General features: G+C 40.9%; 1 protein-coding gene across 3 annotated transcripts in view; it reads left to right on the top strand.

Moving 5' to 3' along the window:
* AK5 (adenylate kinase 5) overlaps window positions 1-14604 on the top strand; it is a 304302-nt gene that overhangs the window by 225620 nt on the left and 64078 nt on the right. For all 3 annotated transcript variants that reach the window (XM_033225352.1, XM_033225353.1, XM_033225354.1), the window contains exons 9-10: window positions 6484-6526; window positions 9776-9820. In XM_033225352.1, the coding sequence (XP_033081243.1) occupies window positions 6484-6526; window positions 9776-9820 (88 nt within the window). The remainder of the gene's footprint in view (window positions 1-6483; window positions 6527-9775; window positions 9821-14604) is intronic.

The raw sequence follows: 14604 nt of genomic DNA on the forward strand, positions 1-14604 counted from the left end.
AGTCTAGCTGTTAATTCTTCCACTCTTTTTTCAAGATTTTTAGTTTCTTTGCGCTGGGTACGTAATTCCTCCTTTAGCTCAGAGAAGTTTGATGGACTGAAGCCTTCTTCTCTCATCTCGTCAAAGTCATTCTCTGACCAGCTTTGATCCGTTGCTGGCGATGGGCTGCGCTCCTTTGCAGGGAGTGATGTGCTCTTATTTTTTGAATTTCCAGCTTCTCTGCCCTGCTTTTTCCCCATCTTTGTGGTTTTATCTGTCTCTGGTCTTTGATGATGGTGATGTACTGATGGGGTTTTGGTATAGGTGTCCTTCCTGTTTGATAGTTTTCCTTCTGACAGTCAGGACCCTCAGCTATAGGTCTGTTGGAGATTGCTTGAGGTCCACTCCAGACCCTGTTTGCCTGGATATCAGCAGCAGAGGTTGCAGAAGATAGAATATTGCTGAACAGTGAGTGTACCTGTCTGATTCTTACTTTGGAAGCTTCCTCTCAGGGGTGTACTCCACCCTGTGAGGTGTGGGGTGTCAGACTGCCCCTAGTGGGGGATGTCTCCCAGTTAGGCTACTCAGGGGTCAGGGACCCACTTGAGCAGGCAGTCTGTCCGTTCTCAGATCTCAACCTCCGTGTTGGGAGATCCACTGCTCTCTTCAAAGCTGTCAGACAGAGTCGTTTGCATCTGCACAGGCCTCTGCTGTTTCCCCTGTGTTTTTTTTAGCTGTGCCCTGTCCCCAGAGGTGGAGTCTACAGAGACAGGCAGGTTTCCTTGAGCCCAGAATCTCAACTACAGGTTCCTCATCCATGAGGTTGCAGGGGGAGTCCAGTGAGATCGTATCTGCAAACAGGCTTTCAAGCTGAAAAGCATTATTTCAATGTCAGCTTCTTATGATGAGGTGATCTGTGATATGGTCTGACTCTGTGTCCCCACCCAAATCTCATCTTGTCCCATAATTCCCACATGTTATGGGAGGGACCAGGTGGGAGATGATTGAATCATGGAGGTGGGTCTTTCCTGTGCTGTTCTCATGATAGTGAACGGATCTCAGGAGATCTGATGGTTTTAAAAATGAGAGTTTCTTTGCACAAGCTCTCCTTCCCTGCTGCCATCCATTTAAGATGTGACTTGCTCCTCCTTCCCTTCTGCCATAATTGTGAGGGTTCCCCAGCCACATGGGACCATGAGTTCTCCATTAAACCTCTTTCCTTTGTAAGTTGCCCAATCTCAGGTATGTTTTTATCAGCTGTGTGAAAACAGACTAATACAATCTACTGTGACAATGCCACAGAAATTGGTTCTGTCACCAGGGGCAGTCACTATGCTGTAATCAAAGCCAGTTGAAGAAGATAGTTTCTTAAAATTGGTGAACCCATCTGTGAAACTAAGTTGTTCTATTTTGATCTACCTCATTTAAAATTCAATAATTCAAGGAAATGGGAACGACTAGACATGCATATCTTAAGGTGGTGATGATAGGCACCCTGATCCTAAAGGAAAGCACAGACATACCCCAATTAGCCACTCTAACGATAGTACCAGAACCCAGCCTTGCAAAACTAGTTTTTTTTGCGTACACACCTACACAGGGAAATAAGTTTGAATGTGGGTTCCTTTTGCCCTCCTAATGGGTCTTGATTGACTGGAAGATGAGGGATAGAGACCAAAGCAAGTCTATAATCCAAATCTGCAGTTTCCCATAGCCACTAATCCTACTTTGAGGTTGTAAATGTGTCCCTTCAATAGAATTCTAGATTTCTCCTCATCAATTACCAACATATTACCCAATCTATAGCATCAAAATGATGTAGCAACCTGAAATTGTCTTTTTTTTTTTTTTTTTTTTTTTTTTTTTTTTTGAGGCAGAGTTTTGCTCTTGTTGCCCAGGCTGGAGTGCAGTGGCACAATCTCAGCTCACCGCAACCTCCGCCTCTCAGGTTCAAGGGATTCTCCTGCCTCAGCTTCCCGAGTACCTGGGATCACATGCCTGGCTAATTTTTGTATTTTTAGTAGAGACGGGGTTTCTCCATGTTGATCAGGCTGGTCTTGAACTCCCGACCTCAGGTGATCCACCCGCCTCGGCCTCCCAAAGTGCTGGGATTACAGGCGTGAGCCACCGCACCCGGCCTGAAACTGTCTGGTGTTAATGGGCTTGCTGCACCTTCTCCCACCTTAACCATATTAATCACAGCATTGCAGGCTGTGCCTTGGCCCCATACTTGTGAGTCATAAAAGGCATTTACATCAAATCTGTGACTATATTTATACTCTCTCTTTCTGTCAGTTCAGAAGATTTAGTATCCCACTTCATGAACCTCAAAACCTAGTTTAATACTACGGAAAGTCACCTATGTCTCACTGTGCACACAAAGCCTAACTCCATAATTCAGACTTAAGGTGACAAAGGGCGGACTAGATGGAGCCTCAACACAGAAAAAGGCCGGAACGCAAAGAGTCACCCACAGACACTCAGAGTGGTGGCTAATGGGTTGAGTCTTCTCAAGTGATGCCTCATTGAAGAGGAAGCTCCAAGGGGACTGGGCATAAACACCTTATCAGGCTACAGTCTTTGCCTCCTTGTCCAAGTGGCATTCTGAAATTAATGCCTTTCATGCAGAACACACCCAACATTTGAAAAGTAACAAGATTTAGTGCTTACAGGGGCTGTTTGGTATCTTTTTCACCAAAACCAGAAGTGTTTCCCATTCACCCCGAGTGTGTGTGTGTGTGTGTGTGTGTGTGTGTCTGTGTGTGGGTGTGTATAAGATACCAGATTAATTTTGTTTACAAAATATTCACATTGGAACCATGAGGTTTATTGAGAGTCCCTGGAAAATTACACCCTCCAAGCAAACATCTCATTCACCTGGGCTTTCATATCAGTGCACCGCATTCCTGGTGAGAGTTGATGACAGGTGCATCTCTGTTCCAGCAACCTGTTCACTGTTGATGAATTAATGAAAATAAACCTGGGACTCATGTGAAGCATTTGAGCAAGTGTAATAGAAGGCTGTGAATAAGAGCTGTGGATACAAATAGGTCAGACTCAAGAAGCCCGGCAGAGGTCAGATGGCCCCTTTTACAGTGGGATGCACTGTTTTGGGAATTCAGATTAACCACGATCAGACTCCCCAGACATGATAGCCATATACAAGAGAGATCTAATGCAGCCCAGCCTATAAGGTGGGTGTAAGTCTGATCATCTAACAGTAATACTAAAAATTGAGGGAGAGGACTCCATGGTTTCCTCTCCACATTACCTAGATATATTGAATAGCTGTTTGACAAACAAGCAGATTTAGATTAAACAGCCCTTTTCCAGGAAATACTCTTGAGCCTCTTCTATGCAGCTGCACCTTAAGCAAACTTATTAATTGCTTCAAATAGGTCCCTGTCTTAAATCCAAAATTCCCTGAGAATTTGGGAACTCCTCAAGGTCCCTGTCTTGAGGAGTAATTGATATTTTTCCCCTAGAAGCAAAGCCTGAGATGAGAAGTCTCATGCAAGTGCATTATTAGGGAGCCCTCTGACGAGAAGCCGGATAGGGCAGGGGTAAGAGCTAAGCAAGGATGTGGTCCTGGTTCCATCCTATCTTCAGCCTGAGACCACAGTGAGCTCTGGGGTCCAGCTTGCACCATGGATTCATCCCATCTTGAGGCAGGGAGCCAGACTGCAGTGGGCCCTTAGCAGCAGTTTGGTGGATGGGTGCCTGGCCAGGTAAGCAGAGGGGAGGGGAGGGGATGCCCCTACACTGATGAGACCAAATCCATAGGAGCCATGCAGAGTGGTAAAAGAAGTGGTTCTCATCCCATCCTGACTTCACTAAGGACATGATGGCATGGTCGTGGGCCCCTCGCATGACCTCTCTGAACATCAGTTTCCTCATCCGTAAAATGGAAGAGTGGATGGCAGGGTTGGATTAGGTGATCTCTAAACTCCAAGCTCTGAATTGCAATAATTTCAACAAGGGAAGTGGTGGAGAGGCTTGTTGAGGAATAACTGATGTTTTTTCTATTCACAGAAGAGAATTCATTAATGTAAATATGTCCCTGAATGACCACTCCGTTAAAAGCTCTTCTCTTACCTGGAATGGCACTGAATGCACAGGCAACTCTTAAGAGATGGGCAGTAACATTTCCCTGAAGGCATATATTCTAAACAGGATGGCAAGAATCTGTCTTTAAATCAAGTGTTTTGAGGGCAGTTTACCTCAAGAGAGGGTTAATACAACCAGACAACCTCATTTAACTGACTCAGGCATCAAAAGAGGCAAGAGGCTGGTGTAAAGCAAAGCCAGAGGCTGTCCCTTCAAAATGGTACAACCTCTATGGGGAGCAGTTTGGCAAAATTCTATCAAAATTATAAATACATTTACTCTTTGACCATGCGGTCCCCTCTCTTGAAATTTAGCCTGCAGTATGAAATGATATTTATGCAAATTTACTCACTGTGCCACTTTTTCCAAAAAAAAAGTCTGAGACTGGAAACTACTCACTGATCCATCAATCAAGAACTAATTAACAGCAATTATGGTACCATACATACAATAGAATACTGTGCAACTGATGTTATTTGGTACTGAGACCATTCTGTACTTATATGGAAATTTCTCCAGGATACACTGATCAGAGAAAAAGGAAAGGGAGGAGGAATGTATTATAGAATAGTATTATATCATAAACACATATGTATATATAAAAAAAAGCATAATTCTTTTGTATAAGAAATGGAGATCATAATATCTATTTATGTTCACATGTATCCCTGGATGTCTAGAAGTCATTTTTGTGTGCCTTAAGAACAATCTGTACAGGTGGTTACCTATAAGGGTTGGCAGAGTGGAGAAATGTACAAGTGGTTACCTATAAGGGTTGGCAGAGTGGAGAAATGTACAAGTAGTTACCTATAAGGGTTGGCAGAGTGGAGAAATGTACAAGTGGTTACCTATAAGGGTTGGCAGAGTGGAGAAATGTACAAGTGGTTACCTATAAGGGTTGGCAGAGTGGAGAAATGTACAAGTGGTTACCTATAAGGGTTGACAGAGTGGAGAAATGTACAAGTGGTTGCCTATAAGGGTTGGCAGAGTGGAGAAATGTACAAGTGGTTGCCTATAAGGGTTGGCAGAGTGGAGAAATGTACAAGTGGTTACCTATAAGGGTTGGCAGAGTGGAGAAATGTACAAGTGGTTGCCTATAAGGGTTGGCAGAGTAGAGAAATGTACAAGTGGTTGCCTATAAGGGTTGGCAGAGTGGAGAAATGTACAAGTGGTTACCTATAAGGGTTGGCAGAGTGGAGAAATGTACAAGTGGTTACCTATAAGGGTTGGCAGAGTAGAGAAATGTACAAGTGGTTACCTATAAGGGTTGGCAGAGTGGAGAAATGTACAAGTGGTTGCCTATAAGGGTTGGCAGAGTGGAGAAATGATGCAGATGAAGACAGAGGTGAGGGTGAGAGTTCTCACCTAGTGCCTTTTTATAAAATTTTCTTCTGAATTTTTTTCCAAACACCATGGGCTACTCCATAAGGAAGACAGCATCTGTTTGATTAAAAAACAAAATGAAAAATTTAAAGGTAGGCATCAATAAAAACTGATCACCCCAACTTCCTTTATTTCATGCTTTGGTTCGGGGATTGGCAAGTTATGGCTGAATAGTTGCCCTGTAGGGGACGGGCACGGTGGCTCACATCTGTAATCCCAGCACTTTGAAAGGCCGAGGTAGGCAGATCCCTTGAGGTCAGGAGTTTGAGACCAGCCTGGCCAACATGGTGAAACCGTCTCTACTAAAAATACAAAAATTAGCCCAGCACGGTGGCACATGCCTGTACTCCCAGCTACTGGGGAGGCTGAGGCCCAAATTGTTTGAACCCAGGAAGTGGAGGTTGCAGTGAGCCGAGATTGCACCACTGTGCTCCAGCCTGGGCAACAGGGCGAGACTATGTCGCACAAAAAAAAAAAAAAAGTAGTTGCTGCAGGAGAACAGGAGACACAGTGGCTCACGATGATGAAAGTAGTTACTGTCTGGCCCTTTACAGAAAATGATTGCCAACCCCAGCTTTAAAATCTGGAGTTACTCACAAAACAGCTGTGATCACACCTACTAGTAAGCTTCTGATATCAAAGGATTTTGTCTTCTTGAAGTCAGCCTTCCTGTCCACAGATAGCTTTTGCACTTAAAAAAAAAAAAAAAAAAAAAAAAAAAAAAACGGTGAGATACTGTACTGGTTAAGAAGAGAGTATGTACTCAGGACAGATGACCAGGTTTAATTTTGAGCTCTGTCCCTCACTACCCTGTCACCTCTGGCAAGTTAACTTTAGAATTCATTAATTTTAGAATTCTCAGTGTCTTTGTCTGTAAAACGTTGTCCCTCATAAAATTGTTTGGAAGTGCCTCCCTCTTACAGTTGTTTGGAAGTTCAAGTATGCCAGTGTTGCCAAGGAGTTCAGCACAATAACTGCTGTTATTATTATCTAATATTGTGATTTTTTTAACAGGGTGATGACCAGTTAAATGTATTTGGAGAGGACACCATGGGAGGTGAGTTTTCCTTACTGATCAGATCAAAGTTGTCATTACAGTAACTTTGACCATGCCTTTTTAATTAAACATCAACTTAAGAGATAAAATATTAACAGCATCACTTTTCCCTTAGCCAGGGAGCATGATTAAGAGTAGAACTCTTTGGGTCTCTCCTGCCTCCATCCATGTAAAGAACCAAAGGGGTGCATTACTAACAGATGCATTTCCTAACTGCCCAGAGAACAGGACTCCAGAGAGGCTCAGCGAAAAGAGGATGCTCTACTGAAATATCTTTGAAACATGCTTAACACCAGGTCCCCACTGGAAGATTCAAGTATATAATAGCATCCAAAGCTCTCCCACAAGTCCTACAGTAAAAACAGTTGTTAAACTTTAATTCAACATTCTTTAAACATAATTGAAACACAAAAGTCTTTTTCCTGCATGGTAGTTACTATTCTGCATGTACCTTTGGGACCCAACCTATCCTACACCAGGATTATACTGCTTTGTAATTTTTGTCATACTAAAAGTTTTGCAAATGGCCTGGTGCAGTGGCTCACACCTGTAATCCCAGCACTTTGGAAGGCCAAGGCAGGTGGATCACTTGAGGTCGGGAATTCAAGACCAGCCTAGCCAATATGGTGAAACCCTGTGTCTATTAAAAATACAAAACAATTTAGAAAGGCATGGTGGTGCACACCTGTAATCCCAGCTATTCAGGAGGCTGAGGCAGGAGAATTGCTTGAACCCAAGACGATGAGGTTTCAGTGAGCCAAGGTTGCATCACTGCACTCCAGCCTGGGTGACAGAGTGAGACTACATCTCAAAAAAAAAAAAAAAAGTCTTGGAAAAAGTAAAAATTCCATCCATAACTAGCTATGCAAGTAACTGAAAATAGATATGATTATGTGAATTTAGGACTATCCAAAAAAGAAAAGGTTCATAATTGTCCTAAGTAAAAATACCTTCTAACATTTCTACACTGTAATAAAAGTTATAATATAAGTCATGGAAATATATTTATAGTATTGATTCTAAACACATATAAGTAAGTGAGTTGGCTTTTTAAATAACCCCAGCTCTAATCCTGCATAGATCCATGAGCACAAGGTGGTAGGCAAAGTGTCATTTGATGATAATGGCAGGAGCAGTATGTGAAAATCACAGTCACCAAATGACATCATGGTGATTCATGAGGAGAGGTACAAATATATGAGCCATAACTTAGCTGTCACTTAGCTAAGTACAAATAATCAACTTGGTCTCAACTGGGTAGGGGATGACTGATTGCCTAATAAATTTTCCCTTTTATTCTAGTTATAAAATTAACACATACTGTAGAAATTTTTTCAGGTATAAAATAAGAGCCTCCCAGCACTTTGGGAGGCCGAGACGGGCGGATCACGAGGTCAGGAGATCGAGACCATCCTGTCTAACACGGTGAAACCCCGTCTCTACTAAAAATACAAAAAATTAGCCGGGCGAGGTGGCGGGCGCCTGTAGTCCCAGCTACTCGGGAGGCTGAGGCAGGAGAATGGCCTAAACCCGGGAGGCGGAGCTTGCAGTGAGCTGAGATCCGGCCACAGCACTCCAGCCCGGGCAACAGAGCGAGACTCCGTCTCAAAAAAAAAAAAAAAAAAAATAAAAATAAAATAAGAGCCATTTAAAATCTTATGACTTATAAATGATCATGGTTAATGTTTTGGTACATTTCATTCCAATGCATTGCCTATATATCTATTTTTACATAGTTGAGATGCATATGTATATATAAGTATCTCCAAATGTTTTGTATATATCATAACATAAACATGTTCCCATGTCATTAAAAAACTATATACTTAATTTGTAATGACTACATTAGATGAATGTCATGTATCATCATTAATTTTAAAGTAACTATTTTTGAAAACTGAAATAGGATACAATCATACCCAAAAAAATCAAAATAATAACCAGGGTCATTTTTCTGGATTGCAAATAGACTCAGAGTTCCTCAGCTTCGTAAACACAAACTCACAGGCTGGAGAACCTGAGCTGACCATCTGGTCCCACATGTTAGGAACACCAGTGTATCTGCCTTTAATAGAAAACTCCAAACAATATAAGGTGTTTCCTGTCACCATGGGTTATTCTGTAAGGAGACTGGATTTGATTTAAAAATTCATTTTGTTTGTTTGCTTTTTGTTGTGGAAACCATATGGTTTCAACGATCCCAAACTTACTTCTGTTGTCTGTTTCTAGCTCTTTCTCAGCTCTTTGTTCCCAACCCAATTCATCATGCCCCATGCTCTCTCTTTCTCAGGTAGAGCTGGGACTTCACTCAGCTAATTGTGAATTCCTACAAAATGTGGTATTGTGCATATAAATGAACTACCCCAATTTCACTAAAAAATGTTTCCTAACTGTCAGAATAATGATCTAACTTTCAAAAGTAGTTATCTACAGAAAATATGAACTGTTGTTACTCAGATAGATTTATTTTAAAAGGAAATTTTATATCACTACCTTAAATGGAAAATAACATTATTTGCTCTAAGCAGAAACTATGTTTAAAAATATTATTTTCCAGATACTCTACTTGTGTTTTAACCATCTGTATTAAAAGGAAGCTTAGCAAATGTTTTAAACATGAAATAACACCGAACTGAGATACTTAGGATGATTTAAAAGTAATTTTTTAAAATAGTTTTCTTTGTGATTCATGCTATTTAATGACATAAATTTTTGCCACCAAAAGTTGATCATGCATGTTAAAATAAAAATACCTTACCAGGATAGGGAAATAAGACTGATATGGCCAGGGCGCGGTGCTCACGCCTATAATCCGAGCACTTTGGGAGGCCAAGGCAGGGGGATCACTTGAGACCAGGAGTTCAACACCAGCCTGGCCAACATGGTGAAACCCCCTCTCTACTAAAAATACAAAAAGTAGTCAGGTGTGGTGGCATGCCTGTAATCCCAGCTATTCGGGAGCCTGAGACAGGAGAATGGCTTGAACCTGGGAGGTGGAAGTTGCAGTGAGTCAGGATAAAGACACTGCACTCTAGCCTGGGTAACAGAGTGAGACCATCTTACAAACAAACAAAAAGACTGAAATGGTCATTGGTGCTTACTAATTGTAGCCTGTTCACACATTTATTCAACTTCAAGCCTTTGTTATCAAATAAAACTACAAGGTTTGGGTTTTTACATAACATGAGTAAAACCAGGGCTTCAATACAGTTTTTCTTGCCAATAACTTAAGTTATTTTTATTTTGAAGGTTTCATGGAAGATTTGAGAAAGTGTAAAATTATTTTCATGATTGGTGAGTAGCAGCCCTTGCATTTTCTAACAATACAATTGTTAATAATAAGAATTTGGTAGTGAAAAAGACTATTTATTTCTCACCCTATTTTGAAGTCTTTTTGGTCAAAATAGTACCCCAAGTTTTCCAGGTTCTTTCTTTCATGTATGCAGTTTTATATTGCTTTGGGATTTGTATCTTTTCAGCATGGGAAAAGTAGGACTTGAAAGAATGTCAGACTTCTGAGTTTAGCTCTACAGTAACAAAGTGCATTAAAAGGGTAAGAGGTTGTCATGGGTTAAAATCTAACACACATGTTTTCTGTTTGAACACTGATCCTCTCCTTCCTAAACTGAATGCATCAGTTGCCACATGTTCAAATATACCTCAATAGCCAGACCCTGTATTCTACACAGCAAACAGAAAAAACTGTCTAATTTGCTCTTTGCTCTAGTACAGTGAAACTTATTGATGGATTAATTGTGGGAGAAAATGTGTTTGAGGTCTACCAACATTTTCTGAGCACCCACTCTGCTCAATTAATCCTTATACAATCCCATTACCTAGTCCATTCCTATTACATATCTATTATATAGACAAGAAAACTGAGAGACTCAGGAAGGTTAAGGAACTTGTCCAAGGTTATGAAGCTAATGGTGTGTGAGAGCCAGATTTCCAGTTTTCCTCGTGGAAATAAAGGGAATTGGTTGTGCAGTAGTTAAAAATGCACAAAAAAGGACAAATATTATCCTTTCGAAACTTAGTACTTTTTCCTCTAATCATTCAAGGGCCTCAAAAAATTAGCACACCTACCTGTACATTTTCCAGAAAATGTCTATTTATATTCAGAAATAGTGAAAAGGTCCACACCTCCTCAATGAGTGGGAATGGAATGGTTGTCAACACTACAGAAATATAATCAGATAAACTTAGATTCTTGCAAGTTAAAATCAGAATGCCTCCTTGGAAATCTCTGAGTAAAGTTCCCTCATTATTAGATGAGGAAACTGAGGCCCAGGGAAGTTAAGGGGTCTGATCACAGTCATTCAATTAACTGGTAGCAGGGAGGGGACCAGGGTCGCTGACTGAAGTTCCTCACTCCAGGCTTATCCCTCCTCCACACACAACTCAGTTGTGTTGGTTGTTAACCTGAATGCAAACTGTCTCACACATTCCGCCATCTGACACATGCTTATTAAATATTGAACCCCGCTGGGTAGTGAGGATTCACCGAGCTGCCATCTTAGATGAAGAGAATAATGGATATATCATTAACCTTGAAAAGTATTAGGAAGGAACCAAAGAGCTGCAATAGGGAACAGCCTGGGTCAAGTGTTCGGAGTAAAATTAGGTGATTACTTTAGAGAGGGTGACTAGGGAAGGCTTCCCTAAGAACGTAACATTTAAGCAGAGAGAGAAAAGGAGAGATGAGCCCAGTGAAGGGATGAATGGGAGGTGAGAGGAGGCAAAGAGAACAGTGTGTGTCAAGCAGTGGGAATTCTTGAGACCTACCTTAGGTCCATTTGTCATCTGCTTACCTCTAGTTGACCTAAACCTTGGGAACTGGATGGACTCTTCCCACACTTAGTTTATGTTTTTTTCAGAAAGTAAAACTTTGTTGCTTATATCTCTTATTGAAGAGTAGCCCAATGTCATAATTTCAAAGGAAAATCAGTTGTGCTATAGATTACTAAAATTCCCTTTTCCACATAAATTTTAATAATCAATTTTCTTGGCATCCAGACCATACACAGAGTCTTATATTTTCTATTCAATTTTTATATTAGGAGCCACGTTAGGAAAAGGGGAGACCCTTTAAACTTGACAGCTAGGAATTCAAAGTAGGAGCCTGTATTAGTCAGAGTTCTCTAGAGGGAAGGAACTAATAGAATACATCTATACATATAGGAATTTATTAAATATTAACTTACGTGATCACAAGGTCCCACAATAGGTTGTCTGCAAGCTGAGGAGCAAGGAGAGCCAGTCCAAGTCGCAAAACTGAAGAACTTGGAGTTTGAGGGCAGGGAGCATCCAGACATCCAGACAGGGGGAGACATATAGACTGAGAGGTAGGCCAGTCTCTCCTTTTCGCTTTTTTCTGCCTGCTTTATATTTGCTGGCAGCTGATTGGATTGTGCTCACCAGATTAAGAGTGGACCTGCCTTCCCCAGCCCACTGACTCAAATGTTAATCTATTTTGGGAACACCCATACAGACACACCCAGGATCAATACTTTATATCCCTCAATCCAATCAAGTTCACACTTGGTATTAACCATCACAGAGCCCTTTATTATCACATAGAAATCTGTGTTTTTAAAAATGTGGTCCAAAGAAGCTTCCAAAAATAATACAGTATGTTTTGTGGTTGTTATTACTGTCTTGGCAGTAATATTACCTCAGACTTATCCATTGTTTAACACTCACAGTTGAACTGTGAAATGTATTGTCAAATGCCACTTCCTCTCTCTAGGCATAACTAAAGACCTCACCTGTTACTAAGTCCTGTGCCCTTCAGAAGGTCCAACAGCACAGTAGAAGATCTTTGGAATTAGACAAAGCTCGAGACCTCCAAGGGTCCATAGATCACCCTCTAAGAATTGCTGCACTGAGCAAAAGATTTTTCTTCTATCTAACCAAACTCTCCTGTATTTCAATTTACGGATCAGTCACTCTTCTGGTAAAAGAGATTTCAGCTTACTGTTTGGGCCATAGAAGGTACAAAGCCACTGTGATACAAGGAAAAATGACTGCTCTTTTTCCAGTGTACATACTGGACTCTGAGAATTAAGGCCTTAGTTCTAAATACTTCCTTGACAGGTGGCAGAATGGTATTTTGGAACTGCTTTATTATAAGTCAGTTTAAACCTTATAAAAATATTCCAGATGTCATAGACACACCCATAGCTGTTTTGATGAGTTTTAATAATCAAAAGTCAGTTTCTTTCAGTGAAACAGTGTGGTTTTGTCTATTTGAGAAGATGGCTGAATTGTCACTTTTCAAATTATTGTCTTGGCATATACCCAAAAAACACTGGGGCTGTGGTATTAGCCAGAATCTAGGTTGACGTCCTCACTATTTGTCTTAAGACAAAATTAATACGCCTAAAGCATTCTTCCCCTGTTTTAACATATCCATTAGCTCCTTTTTGTCCACAGAAAGGTCTAGACTTCTTAGACTGGCCTTCTGGTCTTTCCCATTTCCCATCACACTCCCATGTCAATCTTTGGCTCCAGCCACGCCTGCATCCTTATTATCGCTTGAGCTTGTCGCACTTTGCCAGCACTTTCATTTGAAATGTCTTCTACCCTATTAATCATGCCCCAAGGTCAGAGTTAAGTTCTAGCTCCCTGAGAACTCAGCTGTAATCACCAGCCTTCCTCTCTGCACTCCTCCTCCCTTGTGTCTACATCATTCATTCGGTACTACTTAATGACTAGAACAACAAATATTTGTTGGAATAATGAATTCTTTAAGAAGCAGTGTGGTCTGTTTCCATAACAACCAAAATTGCGATTGGGATTCTTGGCCTAGAACTGACAAGCAGCTTGTTGCTGCTGTGGCTTTTTCTTGCAGGATGGTTTTCATGTTAATTAGGAGCCTAATCAGATGCTCCTTTCTCCACGAAGCTGCTACCTTCTCACTGAGAACAAGTAAAAGCAACTTTTCCCCTGAGCTGGTGCTGTTTCTTGCTCATTTGCAGGGCAGTAGTCATGGATGGGAGCAGGTGATAGCACTGATGGTCACCTGAGTAGAAAAAATGTTCAGGGCAAGTGTACCATCTGCACCAAAGAGGAAGGTGGCAAGGAAAGACCCAGTCGACCCTTTGAATAGTATGTGAATAGTGCATTCTTGTTCTCGAAGAAAACAGCTCAGTAGCTGTTTATAAATAAAATACCTTTCAAAGAACAAAGAAGGGATCCCACATGGTAGGTCCAGATGATCGAAAGGACTGAAAAAGATGCTATGGACTTCGGTTGTTCACATACAAGATATAAGAACCTGCGCTGATATACAAGACAGGGACTCAATCATTTCTGATAACTGAAAATTGTTTGGAAAATGTAAAGATATCCTTTAAAGAGCCTCATTATGTCCCACTAACAGGTTCCTACAGTTTTTCACAACCTTTTCTGGTACATTTCTTTCCTTTTTTCTTTCTTTTTTTCTTTTCAATCTCTTGATCATTATTTTGCTATAAGCCCATTTATTTTGGCTTCTTTCCCCTTCTCCATTTTTCATTGCCTGCCTGTGCCCAAAATGTGACATAATCTAAATGCCTCCCAATTTATACCCAAAGCTTGGGTAGAAGTGCTCCAATTTGGAAAACACATCTGACTTTTCAGGTGAGCTATGATGTTAATGACATCATGATCAAGACATCATTCAAAGGCGGTAGCTTTCAATGTGTCAGGGACACAGGTGGCCTGGTGTACATTGGCATTAGTGCTGTGATAAACTGTTTTTAGTAGTGAGCTTTGGGAGGTATTTCGGCAATATTTTATGTTAATTTCTGCGTTTTTAACCACTGCACAAATAGTCCTATCTATTTTCCTAAGGAAAACTGGAGAAATAAGAGTTTTTGCTTAAAACTCAATATTGCAGTGCCTGCCACTATTTCATTATAGCCATGTTGCCATTTCATTATTGCCTTATTATTAAAAAAACATGAACTGAAATTTTTTTTTTTTTTGAAATGGAGTTTCACCCTTTCTCCCAGGCTGGAGTGCAGTGGTGCTATCTTGACTCACTGCCACCTCCGCGTTCTGCTTTCAAGTGATTCTCCTGCCTCAACATCCTG

This window comes from Trachypithecus francoisi, unplaced genomic scaffold (assembly GCF_009764315.1).
Source record: "Trachypithecus francoisi isolate TF-2019V2 unplaced genomic scaffold, Tfra_2.0 Lachesis_group12, whole genome shotgun sequence".
Lineage (NCBI taxonomy): Eukaryota > Metazoa > Chordata > Mammalia > Primates > Cercopithecidae > Trachypithecus > Trachypithecus francoisi.